The 24359-nt window shown below is 45.0% G+C and overlaps 1 protein-coding gene across 4 annotated transcripts in view; it reads left to right on the top strand.

Moving 5' to 3' along the window:
• The first annotated feature begins 1639 nt into the window (after positions 1-1639).
• The window catches only part of TBC1D2 (TBC1 domain family member 2), a 61178-nt gene continuing 38458 nt past the window's right edge, over positions 1640-24359 (top strand). Inside the window, exons 1-5 of one of the 4 annotated variants that reach the window (XM_053299497.1) lie at positions 1640-1961; positions 5550-5985; positions 6133-6279; positions 18385-18526; positions 22893-23022. In XM_053299497.1, the coding sequence (XP_053155472.1) occupies positions 5578-5985; positions 6133-6279; positions 18385-18526; positions 22893-23022 (827 nt within the window). In that variant the 5' untranslated portion in view covers positions 1640-1961; positions 5550-5577. The remainder of the gene's footprint in view (positions 1962-5549; positions 5986-6132; positions 6280-18384; positions 18527-22892; positions 23023-24359) is intronic. The other 3 variants (XM_053299496.1, XM_053299498.1, XM_053299501.1) reach the window with 3 other exon arrangements.

Here is a 24359-nt window from a genome sequence, read left to right as displayed (position 1 = left end):
AAGAACATCAACATGGAATGATGACTCCAGTTAATAAACTATCTGGGATGCATGATAATATAAAGATACTAGTCACATTAGGCCAGTTACATTAACGGGCGCTAGAAGAACGCCGGGCCGCCCCCGCCCCGCCGCACCACCATCACCGAGTGGCTGGCGGGGCCGAGTGTGGCTGCCGCCGCCAGCGGGCCCAGTCCCCCCACCGCGTCCGCCACCACCAGTGGGCCCAGTCCCGCTGCTGCAGATGCTGCCACCAGCGGGCCCAGTCTCCCCCCCCGCCGCCGCCGCCACCATCCGGCCCAGTCACCCTGCCGCGGCCTCCACCGCCATCGGGCCCAGTCCCCTCGCCGCGGTCGCGGGGAGGGCGCCTCCCCGACGCTCCCAACATGGCGGCAGCCACCCACTCCGCTTCCCTTTCGCTGTGTTCTGTGCACACGCGCGCCACGCATGCGCAGAACACCCACCGGAGACACGGCCGGAGACACGGCCGCAGGCACCCTAGCGTTTTATTATATAGGATGGAGGAGTCTCCTTATTTATTCATCACATTTGTCTCTGATATTTCTTCCAAGGAACAACAGGCAACATACAATAGGTCTGCTCTCTGTTTTATCCTTACAACTTGCAGCCACATCCCCCTCATGCTTACGACCCTAACCACACTTACCTGTACTAGGGTCTAGGGAGTAAGTCTCATTGAACACACTAGGACTTATTTTTGAGTAAACGTGCATAGGATTGCGCTGCTAAACTTGGTAAAGCAAAGCAGCAAACAGCCCAAACCTATGCATGTTTATTCAGAAGTAAATCCCATTTGTTCAGTAGGGCTTTATCTCAGGCGCATACAGGACGGTAGTCTACTACAGATGACTGGCCCTGTACAGTACTTTGAACTCTCTAAAAGAGTGGGCTGGGCCCAGAGACAAGCTTTTAAAATGCGCCCCCCTCCCCCCAAGCTCAGCTCATGAAGTAAAGAAATCTTAAAGGAGGCTGAATAGTGGTAACAAAAAGCAGAATAAAATTTATATATATAACCTATGTGCCACAATAGAACATCATCCTAAATTATTTTTTAAAAGGTTTTGTAAATTGTGGACGATGCAAGTCATTTGATGGTGCTAGAGAAAGACATGCTGTTCTGGTAGCTCCAGGTCTTAACACTCACATCAATTTCGGAGGAAGAATACAACTGAAGGAAGCCCGGGGGTGCGTGGCTGGGGGAGTCAGCCATATGACTTGCCTCTGGTGGGGCCCCAAGGCAGTGGGCCTCCAGACAACTGTCTCCCCTTGCCCTATTATAGTTATGTCCCTGCTGTCATGTTTCTTTTTAGATTGTGAGCCCTTTGGGGACAGGGAGCCATCTTATTTATTATTTCTCTACGTAAACCGCTTTGGAACCTTTTGCTGAAAAGCGGCATATAAACTGTTATTGTTAACTGATGACATCAAGCCTGCTGCTGCACCCATTGAATTTACATGCCGGGGTTCGTAAAGACGCAATGGAGAGAACTCAAAAAACACCCGCACTTCCAAGACCTAATCCTTTAATTTATGCTGCAGCTCAGTTGCAGGCACTAACTGGCAGTTACCCGTTCTCCGCCCTTCCTTCCGGGAGGTGCATACCCTGCTGCTGCCGCCCTTTCTCAAGCACTTTGAGAGGGGAATATTTCTTGGAGCAGACTCTAGGCAGCAGCAAGGAGATCTCTAGAAAGGGCGTGTCCTCCTTTCCCTGGCCAATCCCAAGGCAGTGGAATGCACTGTGATCGCTGCTACGCACTCACAGGGTACCATGCCCGGAGTGCCTGGCACTGGCCGGCCTCTGTCTTCGCCGTCCAGGAAACAGTTGTTGCCCACTGTTTGCTACAGAGAAGCGCTGCCGCTGCCACCGCCGTTGGACCAGGAAGCGGGTCGGGTGCTTGAAGAGGAGCTGCCGCTGAAGTTCGGCGTGGGGCCGAACCAGGGTAAGAGCTGGCTGCAGCTTGCGTGTTGGGGAAGTTGTAGCCCGCCCGACCTTGTGCCGACTGCATTGTATCCAAGGCTGCGTTTCACTCCCGAGAAAAGTTTGCCTAGGCATTGCTCCCGGCATGCTCTCATGCCAGCCTGGGGTTTCTACAACAGGCAGAGGTAGCTCGTCTTGTAGAGTGGAGCCCCTTGCTTAGCGAGCGTTGCTGCTTCTGTTTCTGATGGAGCTGCTCCTGTAAGAAGGCGACGTGAAGCCGTTCAACAGGGGCAGTTTTTCCTGGAATGAAAGTACTGCGATGCCGGAGAACAAGTTGTGCCTGCCTGCTGAAGGCTGCCTGTCATGCTCACGCAGTAGCCGAAGCTCTTGTAGTATAGCCTTGTGAGCAGGGGTGTAGTGGAGGGGGGACGCGCAGGGACGGAGAGCGCCGGGACTTCTTGCCTTCTCTGGCTGTTGGGGACCTGGGGTGGGCATGGCCGGGGGGCTGTCATGGAGAGCGCCCCCTGCACTTCTGAATTGGCAACTGCATGTCAGTCGAGAAGCCTTCCGCTCACATCGCACTTATTTATTTATTTTACATTTTATAAATCTCGCTCTTCCTCCAAGGAGGAAGCGGTGTACTACAGAATGGGAGAGCCATTCTGAGTACCCAGAATGTTGGGGGCAATATGCTAAATCATTGTAAACCACTTAGAGAGCTTCCAGCTATAGAGCGGTATATAAATGTAAGTGCTATTGCTATTGCTACATACTTAGGTTTCTCCTCACAACAACCCTGCGAAGTAGGTTAGGCTGAGAGAGAAGTGACTGGCCCAGAGTCACCCAGCAAGTCTCATGGCTGAATGGGGATTTGAACTTGGGTCTTCCCGGTCCTAGTCCAGCACTCTAACCACGACACCACCACTACACCTACTGCCAGCATGAACTTTCTAGGTGGCTTTAGGCAAGTGCCTATGGTTGGCTCTTTTCTCCCTCCTCCTGCTATATGGGAATGACCTGCTTTACAGGGTTGCTAGAAAGCTGCCTTAAACCAAGTTAGACCCTTGGCTTATTGACCTCCTGTGATTGGCAGCGGCTCTCCCACCCAAGTTCTCAGGCAGAGTTCTTTCCCAGCCATCCTATATAAGTTGTCAGGACCTGAACCTAGGACTGTTTACATGCAAGGCAAGTGCCCTGATGTGAAAGAAGATCGTGTGCTTTGAGCGGGAAACCTTTTCCCCCCAGCTCCTGTGCCTTCAACAGCAACTTGATCTGCAGACACCTGCGGATGAAAATACCTCTGCGCGGTGTAATGCTTTACTTGCAGATCAAGCTGCTGCATAGGAGCAGGCCAGATCCATGTTTTTTCTGGTCAGTGGGCAACTCTAGATTTAGAATGCTCAAAGTATTGTGTATATCGCTTGTTAAGAATAAACCCTGTCATAAAGGTGCTAGAAAGGTGGGAACCCTAGTTGCTATATCAGCCATTTACTCACTCGTGTGGAGAAAGCAGAGTGTCAGCTTAAAAATGCATATCCTCGATATTAGCCATCCTGTATACTAGAGAATTCAAGGTGGCTAATATGGGAATTGATAAGGAGAATGGATGGATGTAGCCTACTTTGTGCTTCTTTCAATATCTAAGTTCCATTAAAGGAATGAAATCCATTGGATAGTATATGATTATCATTCTTGGAAATTGTGCTTTTGTCCACTTTTTTGTCCAATACAGTTTTAAATGGGAGGTACTTATAGTGTGTGTGCCTTCAGGGTGGCAGATTCTAACTAAAAGACCATATTGGAATACTCTAGGACCCTGTCCCATGTGGTTTGTATCTGACTATCAGTATATTAATTCTAAAGGGGTGGTGCTTATACTGTGATAGGCTGCCATCTTGTTTCCGTATGGTAATAGAGAGGAAATTAGTCCTCCTAGCATACCCCAACAGGACCGCCTCCCATGTCCCGTGAACTGATACATGAGAGGATTCAGCACATGGATTCTAAATGAGTGTGTGATGGTTATACTTTGAGTGGCCATCATGTTGAACCAAAATGGTATTTTGGGGTGGGGGGATACTCTTGTTAGGATCACTTAGGGTCTCTTTCCATGAGTGTGAATTAGGTTTGTATTGTACTATAAACACAACAGTTATTAGCAGGTCCCCACACATGTGGTGATCTCATAAGCCTTCCCTTTGGAAATTGGGCTGAAAAACACATAACCAGCAAAATAGAATCAAAGAACATTAAAGAGCAACAGTCTGAACCCCCCCCCATTGAGAACCAACTAATAATAATATCTTACCCATCAAGCCTCCCAAAACTGTCACTTCTTTACTAGTCAATGGGATATATATGATGGTGGGGCCAAGATAACCTTCCTTGAGAGGGCATTCCAAAGCACTGGTGCCATGACTCAAAAGGTCCTGTCTACCACACCTGCTGCACTTCAGTCAGTGGAGCAGGGCCTCTGCTGTTGATTGGTGTGAATGCAAGAAAGCAGTCCGCAAGATTTGCAGACCATTTGGGGCTTTAAAAGTAAGAACCAGTACCTTGAGTTGGACCCAGAAATTAGTAGAAAAACAGTTCTGTCTGGCAGCAGTGTTTTGAATAAGAAGTGTTAGGATTCTTTTTCAAGGATATCAAGCACCTAACCACATTGGCAATTTGTGGTGGTATAATGCTATATACATTGGCATATATGTTGGCACTTGGCCCATCTACTGGCACCAAACAATCTTGGGAGAAGGAGTTTCTTCTTCTTTCACCTTAAAAAAAAAAAGTAGATTCAAGATAATAGAACAGAAACATTACAGGAATCTTGCCCCCGCCCCAATAAATTCATGTTGCTACAGTGTGCATTCCAATTAAGGGGAAATGTGCCCTTTCACAATTTTAGAGAGGAGGAAATCAACCCACTTACAAGTATATTGATTTCCTGACCTTTTATGGGCCTCCGTGCAGGTTCGAAAGACTGGCGGTTCAGCTGGTTTGAAGGCAGGGGAGGATACCTTTAAGGGCGGAGGAGGATGCTCTTACCCCTCCCACCACGTTTCCCCCACATGCGCCAGGTACTTCTGGTCACTTCCGGTCTGATGAGGCAATGGGGCGGCATTGAGGTACAGCTGCCACCCCACAGAAATGTAGCTCCAGCGGGGGAAACACAGTGGGAGGGGTAAGAGCCCCCACCACCCTCTAGCTGTGCCTCCCCCCTCTTCCGGGTCCGTGCACATCCCTAGTGTTCCCTGTAATTAAGATTCCCAGATGTTGTTGACTAAAACTCCCATCATCCTCAGTTGTAGTGGTCTTTGGCTGGGGATTTTGGAAGTTGTAGTCCTCAACATCTGGGAATCCCTGTTAACAGGGAACATTGGATGTCTGAACTAGATTGCTGTGCAGAAGCAGCAACAATTGCATGGCAAAGGCTGCAAGCTTAGTTCTGCTGTTAGGTTCAAAATACATTGTTGTCCTAAAGACAAGATGTGCGTGAGTAGTGTGGATGGTAAGCATCTGTTGGGACAGTATCCTGTATTTGTGTATATTGATCTGTAAAGCACCATGGGCACCATGTTTCTTAAGGACGCCCGCCGCCCCATCTACATTCCAGTAACAGAAGGTCTGCCCCGCAGGAGAATATGGAACCAGATTCTGTGAGCAGAGAGAGCCTTGAGTCTGGAACTTCAAGTAACATAGAGGAAAAAGAAGTGGACACTGGGAGTAGCAAGGATGCTATTGCAGAAGATGATGTGCCTCCTTGCCATGAAGACTGGGAAACTGTATACCTGAAACCTGGCAAAGAAGCCCCCAAGAAGAAACTCTGTGGCTATTTAAATAAATATTCTGCGAAAGCACCAATTAAAGCCTGGAAGTCGCGTTGGTTCTTCTATGACGAAAACAAGTGCCACTTACTTTACTACAGGACAGCACAAGACATGAACCCTTTGGGAAGCATAGAGATATCCAGTGCTAGCTTTGACCTCAAGGTGGGATCCGATGAGGGAGTCTTTGAAATCAGGACACCCAGCAAAGACTTTATCCTTAAGGTATGTGAAATACGTGGCTGGTGGGTGGAGGGAAACGTGCAGCTGATCTTGTGACTGATTCCATGTGTCAGGACTTGAGTCTCGATGGCACGAGGTCTTATGGGCCTTGCCATGGCCTGACATGAATGGAAAATATGTCTCTTCTAGAGCATAACGGTTCCTGGTGGCTGTCCAGTGCAGGGGGAAACTGCTCAAGCAAGCTGTCTTTCAGGGAAACTCAACGCAATTGCTTGCTTTTCTCTGCTACAAAAACGTGTGGGACTTTTTTCTGCTACAAAAACCTCTAAAATAATGGTAAGACTGACAGAGGACAAGAACCCATTGTATATTTAAGAAACAGCTGTGAATACGGAACTTTAGGAACAAGTCAGTATGTGGAATTACTGTATTTGCCTGAATCAAAGACTAGCCCCCCCCCCCCGAAGGTTTTTTGATGTTAGAAATTGGGAAGTGGTCTTAAATTCAGAGTCCTTTTCCTTTTGAGTAAATGCAGGTATAATCTATATTTAACCTGCATTTTTAAGGGGGTCATCTTGTATTCGGGTAAGTACAGTAGGAACATAGGGAGCCGCCTTCTACTGAGTCAGATCATTGGACCATCTAGTTCAGTATTTACCCTGACTGGCCCCAACTCTCCAAGGTTTCAGACAGGAGTCTTTCCCAGCTCTACCTGGAGATCCCAGGGATTGAATCTGGGACCTTCTACATGCATAGCAGGTGCTCCACCACTGAGCTATGGCCCTATCCCCAAAGGTGGCATACATGGGTAAGACATCAAGACATTGACTAAGGACTACCATGCAACCATGTTAGGATATAAGCATTTGAAGACTTGCACAGATTCTAAGATAGAACAGTTTTACTGGCGCTGAAGGGGATCTAAAGTTATTGTTTATTATTACTTATTCAATTTCTATACCGCCCTTCCAAAAATGGCTCAGGGTGGTTTACACAGAGAAATAATAAATAGATGGATCCCTGTCCCCAAAGGGCTCACAATCTAAAAAGAAACATAAGATTGACACCAGCAACAACCACTGGAGGGATGCTGAGCTGGGGATGGATAAGTTCAAGAAGGCATGGGGCCTGAAGCCGTTTCATTCCCAGGTGTAGTATTTTAATTTTAGCCAGAAATGTCTTGAACGATGTGGATTCAGGAAATGCTATAATCTCACCCTTTAATGGCTATGCCAGAAGACTGGGAGACTTTTGAGAGGTAAATATGTTAGGAACACAAAAATGTCTGGATTTTCTAGGTGCAATTTACACAGACACTTCCAATTATTTTATTTATATCCCACCTTATAGAAAATCCCAAGATAGCTAACAAAATACAATATACAGTATCACAACATTAAAAAAAACAGATTTAAAAAGTTAAAAATATCACAGCCAGTAAAGAGAATAATATATTAAATAACCACAGCTTCAGATCAGTACAGCAGCTGAAGATGAAAGGTGCAGGAGAATGGTATTTTTTTTGCCTGGAGGCCTTACAGACAGGGCTTCTACCCCGAATCTCCTTCAGAAGAGAGTGTGTGTGTTCACACAGCAGCCAAACATATCCTGCAGTCCCTTCGAGATTCTTGGACCCACTACACACACAAATCGGGCTTTGTGATGTGAATTCTAGCTTATCTTGATGTATTTCCAGATTTTTAAAATGCTGGTTTTAGGCTACTTTTTTTTTTTAAACGCTGGAGCAAATAGGGAGAAGCACTGATGTAGTATCATTAGCATGATAAGAGGGATGTTATCTTTAGAAATTAAGATATCGTTCTTTAGGAAGCTCCCCCCCCACCCCCGCAATTGGCTCGAAGGAAAACACGGAGCATGCCATGTGAACTTGTTTCAAAACAAAATCTGAGAGCAGAGGGGAGAGACTACTTCCCTCAATGCTGCGAGTGTAGTTCGAAGTGGCTTCACTCAATATTTACCCCAAAGCATGAAGCCATGTGCGAATAACTCCCAGGTGCTGAAAGGCAGACAAGGTTGGGAGGGTGAGATCAGCCATGGGGGAAGCATTCCACAATCTGGGGGCATTAACAGAGAAGATGTGCATGTTGCAGCCAAGCCTCGTTTGACGTTGGCACATAGAACAAAGCCCCTTCCACTGATTGGGGCCACTCTGGGAAGAGCACCTGCATCTTCTACTACCACAGGCAACCTTGCATGCAGAAGGTTCCAAGTTCCCTCCCTGGCATCATCTGAGAGAGATTCCTGCCTGCAACCTTGGAGAAGCCACTGCCAGTCTGTGTAGACAATACTGAGCTAGATGGACCAATCATCTTACTTGGTATATGGCAGCTTCCTGTGTGGTAGGAATGAATCACACTTTTTAAAATATCTCGCTCTGCCTTCAAGGAGCCCAGAGCAATCAACATGGTTGTGTTTATCCCCACAACGATCCTGTTAGGTAAGTTAGATTAGAAGTTAAGTGACTGGCCCAGAGTCACCCAGTACATTTCATGGCCAAATGGGATTTGAACTCTGGTTTCCCTGGTACTTGTCCCGCACTCTAACCACTATACCATTAACAGGGGAGAGAGTCTTCTTCCCTTAGATCATTCATGGATAATGATGAGGGGGGATCTTGGAGGATAATAAAATTAAGTTATCTTATGTATGTGTGTATTTATCATATTTCTATACTGCCTGACATGTGCATAAATTAAAATACAATATAAAAACAGGATCAAATGATTAAAACAATTAGGATATAAAACCCGTTAAAATTAATTAAAAGCCTGAGAAAATAGGGACGTTGTAAGAGTCTTTTAAAAAACAGTCAGAGCTGGAGAAACGCTGATTTTAAAAGGGAGTGTATTCCAGAGCCCTGGGGCAGCCACAGAGAAGGCCCAGTCCTGAGTAGCCACCGAACGAGCTGGTGGTCACCATAACTGGACCCCCCCAGATGATCTTAATAGGCGCGGGGGCGGGGTTAATGACAAAGGAGGCACTCTCTTAGATACCCTGGACCCAAGCCGTTCAGGGCTTTATAGGTAATAACTAGCAGTTTGTATTTTGCTTGGAAACATATTGACAGCCAGAGAAGTTCTTTAAAGATTGGTGTTATATGGTTGCTGCATTCAGCACTAACTATAGTTTCTGGACTATGTACAAAGGCTGCCCCACATGGAGTGCATTATAGTCGTCACGCCTAGAGGTTATCAGCATATGTACCACTGCGTGTCACTAACCTCAAGTCATGGTTAAATAACGACATTTCTGGGAGTTCATTGTTGGTAGCAATCGGGGATGGCTGGATGGCACTGTAGCCTTTATTACCTTTCCTTCCCATTGTTCTGATTCATTGTGAGTAGGGAGAAGTATTTATCTTCAGGACATTGTGCATGCCAAGAAGATAGCTTCCAGGTTTGTGAGATCACTTGCTTGGAAACCAGGTTTGGGGCAATGTCCTGATCTCTTAGTTTGCCTTGAATTTTGGCATCCTGATGGTGAAATGTACAAGATGTGGAAGTCTGTCTTACTTGCTTAGCAGGTCATATGTAGAAAGTAATTGTTGCTGACTGATAGGGATGAAGATTTTATTTCACATTATTGTTATCAATACAGGCCAGTCAGTGTACGTGGTCCCTTAGAGAGCTTTGCGAGCAAAGCAGTCTTAGAACTTGGCTAAAGATGGACTGAACAACCTGGTTTGGTAGGTCAGACTCTTTTCATCCAAAATTGACCAAAGTGCAGATTCCAGAGGGTTGTAGCCTAGGCTTTGGCAATACATTAGACCACAGGTAGGCTACCTTTGGCACTCCAGCTGTTGTTGAACTACAACTCCAATCTGTGACTCCTGAGGATGTGGACAAGCTGCTTGGGGTGGTGCAGCCTACCACTTTTTCTCTGGATCCTTGCCCGACTTGGCTGCTTCTATTTAGCAGGGAGATTGTTGGAGGTGACTTAGTTAATATCCTAAATGCATCGAGGGTAGGATGCCTCAACATTTGAAGGAGGCAATGGTTAGACCGCTTCTCAAGAAGCCTTCCCTGGACCCTTTAGCGATGGATAATTATAGGCCAATCTCCAATATACCTTGGTTGGGCAAGGTGATTGAGAGGGTGGTGGCCGACCAGCTCTAGGCGGTTTTGGAGGAAATGGATTATCTATTCTAGACACATTTCAAACTGGCTTTAGAGCTGGCTATGGGGTTGAGACAGCCTTGGTTGGCCTGATGGATGTCTTCTTCCATGGAATCGACAGAGGAAGTGTGACTCTGTTGGTCCTTTTGGATCTCGCAGTGGCGTTCAGTAACATTGGCCATGGTATCCTTCTGGATTGCCTGGGGAAGTTGGGGATAGGGAACCAGATGATGGAGCTTGGTGACAGTTGCTCCTCAGAATGGGAGCTGTTATATGGAGTCTCTCAAGGCTCTATTCTGTCACCAATGCTTTTTAATACCTACATGAAACCGCTGGGTGAGGTCATCAGGAGATTTGGTGCTGGGTGTTTATCAGTATGTTGATGACACCCAAATCGTCGTCGTCTTTTCATGTGCATCATCAGGAAATGGCGTTTATTCCCTGGATGACCTACGCCGGGAACTAGACAGGGGGAGTGCGTCCCTGTTGGTTCTGCTGGACCTCTCGGCGGCGTTCAATATCATCGACCATGGTATCCTTCTGGGCCGCCTCTCGAGTATGGGAATCGGAGGCACTGCGTTGCAGTGGTTCCGGTCCTTTCTTGGGGGGAGGGTCCAGAAGGTGGTGCTGGGGGACTACTGCTCGGCCCCGTGGCCGTTGGCCTGTGGGGTCCCGCAGGGATCGGTCTTGTTCCCCATGCTGTTTAACATCTACATGAAGCCGCTGGGAGAGGTCATCCGGGGACTTGGACTGAGTTGTCAGCTATATGCGGATGACACTCAGCTCTATCTCTCCTTGTCATCTGATCCTAGGGAGGCGGTGGATGTCCTGAACCGGGGGCTGGAGGCCGTGATGGGTTGGATGTGGGCTAACAAACTGAAATTGAATCCAGATAAGACGGAGGTACTGTTGGTCAGTAGGAGAGCCAATCGGGATGAGGAGATTTTACCGGTTCTGGATGGGGTTGCACTCCCCTTGAAGGAGCAAGTATGCAGCTTGGGGGTACTACTGGACCCGGCTCTGCTTTTGGAAGCTCAGGTAGAGGCGGTGGCCAGGGGTGCCTTTGCACAGCTTCGGCTAGTGCGCCAGCTACGTCCCTTTCTCGAGAAAGCAGATCTGGCCACGGTTACCCACACCTTAGTCACGTCGCGGCTGGATTACTGTAACGTGCTCTACGTGGGGCTGCCCTTGAAGAATATCCAGAAACTGCAGCTAGTGCAAAACGCAGCAGCGAGGGTTTTATCCGGAGCTGCCCGTTGGGAACATATCACCTCCATTTTGAAAGAGCTGCACTGGCTGCCGGTTTGTTTCTGGGTCCAATTCAAGGTGCTGGTTTTGACCTTTAAAGCCCTAAACGGTTTGGGCCCAGGGTATTTGAGGGACCGCCTGCTCCCAAGGGTTGCTGCCCGCTTGACGAGGACATCTGAGGGGGCCCTGCTCCGGGTGCCGACAATGAGGGAGGCCCGGCTGTCGTGCACTCGGGACAGGGCCTTCTCTGTTGCTGCTCCTAGACTCTGGAATGCTCTCCCAGTGGCCATTCGTTCCTCAGACTCCATCACGGCTTTTAGAAAGCTTTTTACTTGGCTTTTTACCCAGGCTTTTACATAATCGTTTTTACTGCTGCTTCTGTGTGTGTTTATCTGTTGTCTTGTTTTTTATGTCTGATATGTTTTTAGCTTGGTGTTTTTATTGCTTGGTGTTTTTATTGCTTTTATTGTATGTTTTTAATTTTTGTAAACTGCCTTGGGGTTTTCTTTTAACGAAAGGCGGTATAGAAATGTAAAAATAAATAAATAAATAAATGCCTGCCTATAGGCAGTAATGGACTGGATGAGGGATAACAAATTGAAACTGAATCCAAGCAAGACAGAGGTGCTCATTGTAGGGGTTCAGAATCTGAGTTAGATCTTCCTGTGCTGGATGGGGTTACATTATCCTGGAAGGAGCAAGTGCGGAGATTGGAAGTACTCCTGGACCCAGGCCTCACCCTGGTATCTCAGGTGGAGGCTATGACCAGGAGTGCTTCAGCTGATTCGACAGCTGCGTCCATTCCTTGAAGAGGTCGACCTCAAAACAGTGGTGCATCAGCTGGTAACCTCCAGGCTTGACTATTGCAATGCGCTCTACGTGGGGCTGCCTTTGTATGTAGTTTGGAAGCTTCAGTTAGTTCAAAATGCGGCAGCCAGATTGGTCTCCAGAGCAACCCAGAGAGACCATATTATGCCTGTTCCGAAACAGTTGCACTGGCTGCTGATATGTTTCTGGGCAAAATACGAAGTGCTGGTTATTACCTTTAAAGCCCTGAACGACTTAGGTCCAGGTTACCTTAGAGAGTGCCTTCTTCTGCATGATCCCCACCGCACGTTAAGGTCATCTGAGGAGGTGTGTCTCCAGTTACGTCTGGTGGCGACTCAGAGGTGGGCTATCGCTGTAGCTGCTCCTGGGCTGTGGAATGCGCTCCCTGCAGAAATCCGTAATCTGAGTTCCTTATTGGCGTTCAGGAGAGCCCTTAAGACCTATCTGTTTGGCCTGGCCTTCCAGGGTTTTTTTAATTGTTGTAAATGTTTTTAATCTGCTGTAACCTGGTTTCCCAGGGTTTTTAAACTGTGTTGAATGTTTTAATTGTTTTATGGTGTTTTATAGTCTCTGTTTTTAACTGTTAATTGATTTTAATTGTTTTATTTTAATATAAACCACCCTGAGCCATTTTTGGAAGGGTGGTATAGAAATCGAATGAATGAACTCCCATCATCCCCAACCACAGTATATTGTGGTTGGGGATGATAGGAGATGTAGTTCGACAACAGCTGGAGTGCCAAAGGTTACCAAGCCCTGCAGTAGACCCTGCCTTGTTGGTGCAGGAGGTCTTTGCACTTTCATAGGAACATAGGAAACTGCCATGTACTGAGTCAGACCATTGGTCTATTTATTATTTCTTGTTTACACAGTCAGACAGGTGTTATTGACTGGTTTGTTTTATCCAGACATCGAGTCCTTCCCAAGGACCTGGAATGCCAGAATTTTATTGTCAATGTTGTTGCTGTTGTTATGGATATCGTCGCAGAATATAGGCTGTTCCCAGTAAAGCTGCTTCTTGTAATTGGCTGGTGGTGATTTCTGTGGCCCCTATGGTGTTGAGGTGCTCTTCAAGGTCTTTTGGGACTGCACCCAGGGCGCCAATTACCACTGGGATTATTTTGGTCTTTTTCTGCCAAAGCCTTTCAATTTCAATTTGTAGATCTTTGTATTTGGTGATTCTTTCTATTTCTTTTTCTCCTATTCTGCTATCCCCTGGTATTGCTATGTCGATTATTTTGACTTGTTTTTCTTTCTTCTCGACTACAGTTATATCTGGTGTATTGTGTGGCAGATGTTTGTCTGTTTGTAGTCGGAAGTCCCATAATATTTTTACATCTTCATTTTCTTCAACTTTTTCAATTTTATGGTAGCTTGTATTTTTTGCAGATGTTCCAGTGTATCATCCCTGCTACCTTGTCATGCCTTTGTTTGTAGTCAGTCTGTGCAATCTTTTTACAACAGAAAGGAAATTGCCCAAACACCAGAGGCACAAAAGACCAGCTGCTGATTGACAAAAAGATTTTAGAAAATTGTAAGAGAAGAAAAACAAAACTAAGTGTTGCAAGTGTTGCATGGATTGACTACAAGAAAGCCTTCGATTCATTGCCTCATACATGGATACTAAAATGTTTAAAAACAACTGGTGTCAGCAAAAACATTCAGATATTTATAAAAAAAGCAATGAGCATGTGGAGTACACAGTTAACAATCAATGGCGAGACACTTGGACAGGTTAGCATTAGAAGAGGCATTTTCCAAGGGGACTCACTATCCCCTCTGTTGTGTGTAGTCGCCATGACCCCACTTTCACAAATACTAAACAAAACAGGCCTCTGATACCAAACATCTAAAACATCAAGTCAAATAAACCATCTGCTGTACATGGACGATCTGAAGTTGTATGGAAAGTCCCAGTCAGAAATCGAATCACTGCTAAACACTGTCCGTATATTCAGTAGTGATGTAGCAATGGAGTTTGGACTAGACAAGTGTGCTGCATTAATAATGAACAGAGGGAAAATAACAAGAACAGAAGGAATAGAACTGCCCAATGGAAGTAAGATCAAGAACCTGGAAGAGAAAGAACATTACAAATACTTGGGCATTCTCCAGGCTGATAACATCGCACACACTGAAGTTAAAAGAAAAATTGGAAGTGAATACATCAGGAGAGTTAGAAAAATCCTCAAGTCCAAACTCAATGGTGGGAACACCATACAAGCCATAAACACCTGGGCTATACCTGTTATCAGATACACTGCAGGAATAATAGACTGGCCCCAGGCTGAGCTAGAGACGCTGGATCGTAAGACCAGGAAAATCATGACCATCAATCATGCCCTGTACCCCCGCAGTGATGTAGATAGGCTCTACCTCCCTCGCAGCTCAGGTGGAAGAGGAATGCTGCAAGTCCATCAAACAGTCGAGGAGGAGAAAAGAGGCCTTGAAGAATATATCAAGGACAGTGAAGAAGATGCACTTTAAATGGTCAATAACAAGAAACTATTCAACAATGAAACAAAGCAGGCCTACAAGAAAGAACAAGTCAAGAACCGAGCAGAAAAATGGAAAAATAAGCCCCTGCATGGTCAATATTTGCACAATATAAGTGGAAAATCAGACATCACCAAGACCTGGCAATGGCTTAAGAATGGTTGCTTGAAGAAAGAAACAGAGGGTTTAATACTGGCTGCACAAGAACAGGCACTAAGAACAAATGCAATAAGAGCAAAAGTAGAAAAATCCACAACAAACAGCAAGTGCCGCCTTTGTAAAGAAGCAGATGAAACAGTGGACCACCTAATCAGCTGTTGTAAAAAGATCGCACAGACTGACTACAAAGGCATGACAAGGTAGCAGGGATGATACACTGGAACATCTGCAAAAAATACAAGCTACCTGTAGCCAAAAATTGGTGGGACCATAAAATTGAAAAAGTTGAAGAAAATGAAGATGTAAAAATATTATGGGACTTCCGACTACAAACAGACAAACATCTGCCACACAATACACCAGATATAACTGTAGTCGAGAAGAAAGAAAAACAAGTCAAAATAATCGACATAGCAATACCAGGGGATAGCAGAATAGGAGAAAAAGAAATAGAAAGAATCACCAAATACAAAGATCTACAAATTGAAATTGAAAGGCTGTGGCAGAAAAAGACCAAAATAATCCCAGTGTTCATTGGCGCCCTGGGTGCAGTTCCAAAAGACCTTGAAGAGCACCTCAACACCATAGGGGCCACAGAAATCACCATCAGCCAATTACAAAAAGCAGCTTTACTGGGAACAGCCTATACAGTGGGTATTGAAAAGAATCACCCCCTTTGATAGACCTTAAATTCTGGTTCCCTTACATCCTGAAATGAAAACACAAAGAAAATTCCCTTCACCAGCTGTACTTCTCCAATGCAGCCTATAACACCCAACTGAAAAACATCACAATTACAGTCCAGAAAAAGTGTCAGAAATAAAAAACAAGAATTATTGAGATTGAAAAAGGATCACCCCCCCCCCCGCATGTCAATATTTTGTTGAACCACCTTTTGTTTTAATAACAGCCTTGAGTCTGTTGGGATACTTCTCTATCAACCTTGCACATCTAGACAGAGCAATATTTGCCCATTCCTCCATACAGAACTGTTCAAGTTTGGTCACATTGGATGGTAGGTGTTGGTGGACTGCTATCTTCAAATCTCCCCACAGATTTTCTATGGGATTTAGGTCTGAGCTCTGACTGGGCCACATGAGGACGTTCACTTTTTCCTCCTTCAGCCACTGTGTGGTCAATTTTGCTGTGTGCTTCGGATCGTTGTCATGTTGAAAGGTGAATCTTCTGCCCATCCTCAACTGTCTGGCAGAGGGTAGCAGGTTTTCTTCCAGAATCTGACGGCATTTTGCCCCATCCATTTTTCCTTCTACTCTAACGAGAGCCGCAGTCCCTGAGGCAGAGAAACACCCCCACAACAGGATGCTGCCACCTCCATGCTTCACTGTAGGTATGGTGTGTTGTGGATGGTGAGCTGCGGTTGGATTTACACCAGGTGTACTGTTTGGTGTTGAGGCCAAATAGTTCAATCTTGGTCTCATCTGACCATAAGACCTTTTTCCATTTTGCATCAGAATCTTCAAGGTGCCTTCTGGCAAAGCTCAAATGAGCTTTAATGTGACCTTTCTTGAGAAGTGGCTTTCTCCTTGCGACCCTCCCGAACAAGCCACATTTTTTCCACAACACACCATACCTACAGTGAAGCATGGAGGTGGCAGCATCCTGTTGTGGGGGTGTTTCTCTGCCTCAGGGACTGCGGCTCTCGTTAGAGTAGAAGGAAAAATGGATGGGGCAAAATGCCGTCAGATTCTGGAAGAAAACCTGCTACCCTCTGCCAGACAGTTGAGGATGGGCAGAAGATTCACCTTTCAACATGACAACGATCCGAAGCACACAGCAAAATTGACCACACAGTGGCTGAAGGGGGAAAAAGTGACCGTCCTCATGTGGCCCAGTCAGAGCCCAGACCTAAATCCCATAGAAAATCTGTGGGGAGATTTGAAGATAGCAGTCCGCCAACACCTACCATCCAATGTGACCAAACTTGAACAGTTCTGTATGGAGGAGTGGGCAAATATTGCTCCGTTAAGATGTGCAAGGTTGATAGAGAAGTATCCCAACAGACTCAAGGCTGTTATTAAAGCAAAAGGTGGTTCAACAAAATATTGACATTGGGAGGGGGGGTGATCCTTTTTCAATCTCAGTAATTCTTGTTTTTTATTTCTGACACTTTTTCTGGACTGTAATTGTGATGTTTTTCAGTTGGGTGTTATAGGCTGCATTGGAGAAGTACAGCTGGTGAAGGGAATTTTCTTTGTGTTTTCATTTCAGGATGTAAGGGAACCAGAATTTAAGGTCTATCAAAGGGGGTGATTCTTTTCAATACCCACTGTATTTTGCGACGATATCTATAATAACCAACAGTATTGATGATAAAATTCTGGCATCCCAGGTCCTTGGGAAGGACTCGATGTCTGGATAAAACAAACCAGTCAATAACACCTGTCTGACTGTGTAAACAAGAAATAATAATAGTGTTGCTCTTTGCAGTTCTTCCAGCTCAACTCCTGTGAATACTTTATTTCTTATTATGAATCTTCTCTGGTCTGCTAGCCGTTGTTCTGTTATTTTTGTATCTGGATGCTTCTCTTTCCAAATTTGGTACATTCTGTTTAAATAACCTCTTCTAGTTGGACTAGACTTGTAATAGCAGATCATTGTTTCCTTGCTGGCATTTTCCGTATATTTTTTCCCGGTTAAGCGACGTTTCTTCCAGTAACCTTGCAGTCTCCAGCCCTGGTTGTTCAACTGAAGATCCTGAGTCCTGTTGCCCACTTGCCACCAGATGTCCAGGGACTCCAGCACCTGGTGCGGTCCTTGTTGACCCGGGCGACGACCGGGATTTATTAAAGTTACGTCTCACCATATTGTTGATGGGAGAGGCACTCTTTGTCTGGCTCCTCTGGTGAGACCTGTCCAGTATGGTTGGACCTCTGGCATAGCTCTCACCTTCCTCAGAGCACACAAGCCCCACAACCACGCCAAGGTAGTGCCTTACTGGGGGGGTCTATTTATTTATTTATTTATTTATTTATTTATTTATTTATTTAGATTTCTGCACCGCCCTTCTAAAAATAGCTCAGGGCGATTTACAAAGAGAAACAACAAATAAATAAGATGGCTCCCTGTCCCTAAAGGGCTCACATTCTAAAACATATTCTATCTAGCTCAGAATTGCCTTCACAGACTGGCAGTGGCTTCTCCAAGGTTGCAGGCAGGAATCTCTCTCAGCCCTATCTTGGAGAAGCCAGGGAGGGAACTTGGAACCTTCTGCTCTTCCCAGAGCGGCTTCATCCCCTGAGGGGAATATCTTGCAGTGCTCACACATCAAGTCTCCCATTCAGATGCAACCAGGGCAGACCCTGCTTAGCTATGGGGACAAGTCATGCTTGCTACCACAAGACCAGCTCTCTCTTTTCATGGCAAAGCCTCGTGCATCGCAAAGTCCTCGGGAATCATGAAGGAGCCAAGCTGCATTCCAGCAAGTCACTGGCCTGTTTTGAGGAGATCAGATTTGCCACTGCATTCCATTTGTGACAGAATTCCAGAGGATCTCTAAGCATAGGTTGAGTTATGAAGACCATGTACTGACTATTTAATTTTTAATGAACTACAGGCTGTCAACAAACAGGCCATGATGTACTGGTTGCAACAGCTGCAGATGAAACGCTGGGAGTTCTGTAAGAACCAGCTGAGGAGTTTTGTGGAGGAAAATGCTGATTTCTCCCAATCTGTTAATAAGGACCAGCTTGAGGACGGTAAGTAATAATACTATGAATATATTGGATTTCCCCCCAATGGGGGACAGGATTCTCATGAGTCACATTAATGTGACATGTAGGTCACATTAGACATTTAGTTTGATTCCACAGATGGTAACATTTGACATGTGCCCTCTATGACTGGCTGATTTCCAATTTTGATTAATTCTCTGTTAATACAAAGGAAATATTACTTTAGAAAAGTGGGGGTGGGGGGGATAATAATAATCTCCATCTACACATCTTTAAGCATCAGTTTCTTCTGAGGCTGCAGATCAGGTAACCTATGCAGGAGTTTGTCTAGGGAGTGACTGGGAGAAAACTGTGGCCATCTGGAAACTATTGGAGTTTGTCCCTGTTCCCTTGCTGCCTCTGGCAAAGGCATATCAGTTGCTGAGCCGTGCCTCCTGTGTGTGTGTGCCTTGGCATCGTGCCATGTGCCTCGCTAAGTGTGCATTTGGAGATGCACTCGGAGGCTCTTGGACTACTTGAGCCTTGATTCTCTCCCCCCTCCCCAACCCTTAATATTTACTCTGCTTAATTCCTGTAGTAAACAGCAGTAGTTTAGTAAGTCTATGGGGGACTCTAACCAAGGAATACAAGTTTATTAGAGCTGTGAACTCTAGGGTAATAATATAACTCTCCTCCCTACTGCTTCTGATCTTGTTCCGAAAGTATTTGAAAGAAAATTAAGGAAAGTTTTGGTATTTTGCTTTACGTGTTATAATTGATATAAATACTAGTACTATATAACTAAAGCTTAAGATTATTATGGTGGAAACTCAATCTCAGAAAAACAACCAGAAGATGAGTTCCACCCCATTTGATCAGAAATCTATATTAGATTTCTGTTTCCCTTTGGAAATTAAAAAAAACAGCGAGGGATTACTATACTTCCAAGGAAATCAAATTTAGGAACTGTAACTCCACTTAGCTTAGATGGCTAGCCACAATTGATTAGTCAAGATTGTGCCAGACAACAGGATGCTTGGTAGCTTCTCAGAATGACAAGCACGTAGGTAATTGGTCAATGGATCCAGACTTTTAAAGTAATGTTCTCGGATGTTTTGAATGAAGCAAGTACATCTCAACCTATTCCAACCCCAAAACAATTGTATAAGTCCTATGGATAATTCTCTACTTGATGATAATGAAAGGCTGACAGATACAGTATGTGTATATGTTCAGGATCAGTACTTTCTTTCAGCACAGGTCTGAGAAGATATTTAACAGATTGGATTCGATAGGAAAGGAGATATCAAGGCCAATATGAAGATCATGCTAGATCTTATTGAAGCAGGAATACTTACAGTTGCTCCCTTTACTAAGACCTTTGATAAAGACTTAAACAACCGCCCTTTGGATTCTGGACTCGAAAATATTAATAGTCCAACCCTTATTCTACAGACATCAAGGAGGCAATTAAATGAAATCGTATCAGACTGGGAGATGCATAGGGAACAGTATAAACCAGCACCTAAGGATATAGTTTCAAGGAATTCCTTAAATAGATCAGATCTGACATTTTCGGACCCTGACCTGATCATAGTAGACGAGTGACATGAATCCTCCCTAGATAAGGAGAATAATAAAATAGACTCTATGATCAGATTGGTAGGGGAAGGAGAAGAGGAATTCTTTAAGGGAGTGTTAAAACAAATCTTTGAAGATCAGGAACCTGAAATTACATTGGAGGAAACTGGTCCTCCATTGAGCCTTGCCCTTTGTATTTCAATATTTAACTGGCCACGGAAAAGGCTAAATGGCTCTTGGAGAATCAGAATTGAAGTTCTGAGAGACACATTGACCAAGGTCGGGGAAACTTGATAAAGGAGACCTGAAATATTCATTTCCTGTTAACCACAGGAAATCTAGGGGTATTGTAGAGCTGTTTTTCCTCAATATATACCACAGATGTGCCGTTTGGAGTTTGTGACATCAGTTTGAAGAAAAAAGCATATCTTTTTAAATAGGGAAGTCCCCAGAATATCTAGATATTTAATTCAACCTATAATTGTCCTCTGACATACTCAAGTCTCATAAACAGACAAAAGAAGTATATAAATAGAGACATGTTAAGAGGAATTTCTGTGAATCATGAAATTTGAGGGAAGATCTTCCCTCATTTGTTACACATCCTAACAATATTTTAATTAAGGGAGGAAGGAAAGATGCTGATTTCAGACATGGGGGAAGGCCTCCTGCAACCTCCTTAGTAAAAGATTGAATATATCTGCAGTCAGTTCAGATGAATTTAGAATTTAAGGGACAGGCAGGAAATCCTGAGAGAAATAGAGATCAATTCTGGGGTAGAAGCAGGTGGAGACAGAGGCTTAACCCATCTAATAGTGGGTATCAGCATCAGCTCCCCCCCCCCCCCGACTAGATAGCTTGAGTCTGGAGATTCTTATTCCCTTAATATTTTGTCATGGAATGTTGCAGGATGGTCTAATAAAATTCTGGACTTGAATTCTGGGAAATACTTGCAATCTTCTGATACTTTTTGTCTTCAAGAAACTTGGTTGAGGGAAGGCACAGATTTTTATAGTCAGGGGTTTATTTCATTTAATTCCCCTGCAGTCAAACCCTGTTGGAAAGGAAGGACCAGTGGAGGCCTGGCCATATTTCTTTCAGGAAAACCTAATTTGGTAACCTATGCGGACTCAACGCAACTTATGTTTACCCTACAGTGGGGAAATGGGATCGTGCCTGCCATGGCAGCCCTCCCCCTGCCAATCAGTGCATAAATGCCATCTCTATTTCTACCTGGCTTGTGCATGTTTGTACATCTTGTTAAAATAGGTGTTGGCACCAGGAGCTCAACATACATAGGCCCAGTCCATGTGATCTCTATTCCTCAGATTTGGGGGAATTCAGAGATCACATGGATTGGCTCTTCTGCATATGGGCCCCTGTTACAGTATGAAGGTGAACAGAAAGATGTCAGCAGGGGGTGGCTGTTATTCATCCTCTTCCACTGTGTATAGACTGGGCAGGATCCAGACTAAGTTAGTCATGAAAATAATGGGACTTCAGTTAGTCATGACTAACTTGTCTTATTATTTCAGTGGTACTTCATGATGGTTCTAGGCTAGATCCCTCCCACTACATCTGCATAGGGCAGGACTTCACAATTTCGGCCCTCTAGTTTTTTGGGACTACAACTCCCATCATCCCCAGCCACAGCAGCCAATAGGGATGATGGGAGTTGTATTTTATTTTATTTAGCATATTTCTATACCGCCCAAAACACAAGTTCTCTGGGCGGTTTACAGGACAATAAAAACAACCAATAAAAAGATTAACATATTTCAACAATTAAAATTTAAAAAGTTAAAACTATTAAAACACAATTAAAACCATATCTAATTAAAAGCCTGGGTGAACAAATGAGTCTTGACCGCCCTTTTAAAAGTTGTGAGAGATGGGAAGGCTCTTATTTCAGCAGGAAGTGTGTTCCAAAGCCTTGGGGCAGCAACGGAGAAGGCCCATCCCTGAGTAGCCACCAGAGTTGCTGGTGGCAACTGCAGGCGAACCTCTCCAGATGATCTCAAGGGGCAATCCAACATCTGCAGGAAGACTGAGGTTGTGCAGCCCTGGCATAGGGTGTGTTCTCATTGCTAGGTTAGTTGGAGAATTGAAAAATGCAGCTGTATTAGCCCGGGGATGGGAGGGGTGGGGAGGAGAGTCCAAACAGCTACAGTAGCGTACTACCTTTTATTAAGGCCAGCTAATAACAACAACAACAACGTAGGAAGCAAGTCTTTAAGTTCACCAGAACTCTTCTTCAGATTATGTAAAGCCAAACAAGCTGAAAACTAAGGTGGGAAGAGAAAAAGCTGTTTCTGGGCATGATGAGAAACCCACATTTGCTACTGTTGGAAGCGCTGATGGAATAGAGGAGATGTTATGCAGACTGAGCGTCTTGCAAAAGGAACTCTGGCTGCAGCAAGGCGTGCTGAGGCAGAGGAGGGATGGCTGTTCTCCCTCTGAACGATAAAACAATCATTTGGATCCATCAGAGGCTGAGCCCTCCAGCGCCTGTCTGTGCCCATACAGGTTTCACCCACCCGCCTTGAGCCTGCCTGAATGTTAGAAATTGAAAAATGGCCACCCACCCATGGCTGGCTTGGTTCTGCATCCCTCTAATGTTACAGAAATGGTATCGGTATTTCATTTGCCTAAACATGTGTGGTGGTATTTGTGCTAACAAAGAGTACATGGATTGTTGCTTTTCTCTCTCTTTGGTTTGCTGGATGCTGCTGTGCAAAGGTAGCATTAACCTGGGTGTGCCTGAATTCCATCAAGCATTCTTTGTACGTATTCTTGTTTTTCTTTTCTTTTTCTTTTGTAACTGAGGCAGAACATGATTTTCTACCCACTGTGAAAACCCCCACCGATGTAGTTGGCGTAAAGGCAGCCTCTCTACCAGCACCACAACTTTCTGTTGCTCTCCAGAACATCTCCCTCAAGCATCCTTGGATTGAAATACAGTATGTGCTTTCATACACTTAAATTCCCAGGCAATAGTTCTATTTCTGTTTGATGAAGCAGTAAGAACCAAGTCTTGTGGCATCTCAAGGACTAACATGTGTATCGGGGTCATGAGGTTTCAAAGGCAAGAGACTATTTCATCAGAGGCACAAAGCGGACTCGCTGAAGGCATTGGGTGATGTATATACACATTGGATATGCGGATGGGTAGGGGCACACAGTATGATGAATGGTTAAATTAAAAGATAGAGGAACATCCCTGAAAACACACATACCATATTTGAGTTTCAATCACTGGGCATCAATAGGCCAATAGATGTTGCATAAAGGCATAGTAAGGGTCCTGCTGCATCAGATCTGGGGTCTGTCTAATTCAACATCCTGAATTATGAATGAGGAGAGCTGGTCTTGTGGTAGCAAGCATGGCTAAGCAGCGTCCACCCTGGTTTAGCAAAGGGGGCTGCTCTGGGAAGAGCACCTGCATTCTTGCATGCAGAAGCTTCCAAGTTCCCTCCCTGCCATCTCCAGGACAGGAGAGACTCCAGCCTGCAACCTTGGGGAAGCCGCTGCCGGTCTGCGTAGACAATACCGAGCTAGATGGACCAATCATCTGACTCGGTAGAAGGCAGCTTCCTACATGTTGCCTCATCCCTTTTAAAGCATCTGAATGGTGATTGCTGTCTCTTGTGGCAGTGAATGACAGTGAATTCCATAAATTTAACCCCCCCCCCCATTACTATGCTTGTATTGTGCTGCCAGTAGTCTCCCATCAAGGGACTGATCCAGCTCCATGTCTGTTTTTTTTTTTTTTTAGCAGTATGGTAACATGAGGTGACATAAATGCACAGGAATAGCCGTGCAGATGTTACTAGGAATTCTGTTCTTCTAGTATCTGATTCATTTGGGACTGCGAGTAGGCTGCAGTTCCACAGCAGGCTGTGGTACTGGTGAAATAATTGTTTCCTGAGAATCTCTACTGTTACCCCTGATAACTTGGCAAAGAGGCACCTCTTAACGTGGTGGTTGCGCACAGCCACTAATCTGGTCACCAGTAGTAACTAGACCCTAGCTTCCACAGAGAGGAGAGAACCAGTTACGCCTGCCAACTGGGCTAAGAGGCACCTTTTAACATGGTGATTCTCTTTATTTAGCAGGGGGAGAGTAACTGGCCCTATCCACCCCCAGCACAGTACCTCCAGTGACTGTTGCTGGTGTCTATCTTATGTTTCTTTTTATATTGTGAGCCCTTTGGGGACAGGAAGCCATCTTATTTATTTATTATTTCTCTGTGTAAACTGCCCTGAACCATTTTTGGAAGGGTGGTATAGAAATCAAA

This window comes from Hemicordylus capensis, chromosome 2 (genome assembly GCF_027244095.1).
Source record: "Hemicordylus capensis ecotype Gifberg chromosome 2, rHemCap1.1.pri, whole genome shotgun sequence".
Lineage (NCBI taxonomy): Eukaryota > Metazoa > Chordata > Lepidosauria > Squamata > Cordylidae > Hemicordylus > Hemicordylus capensis.
This window is presented reverse-complemented; position numbering and strand designations above follow the sequence as displayed.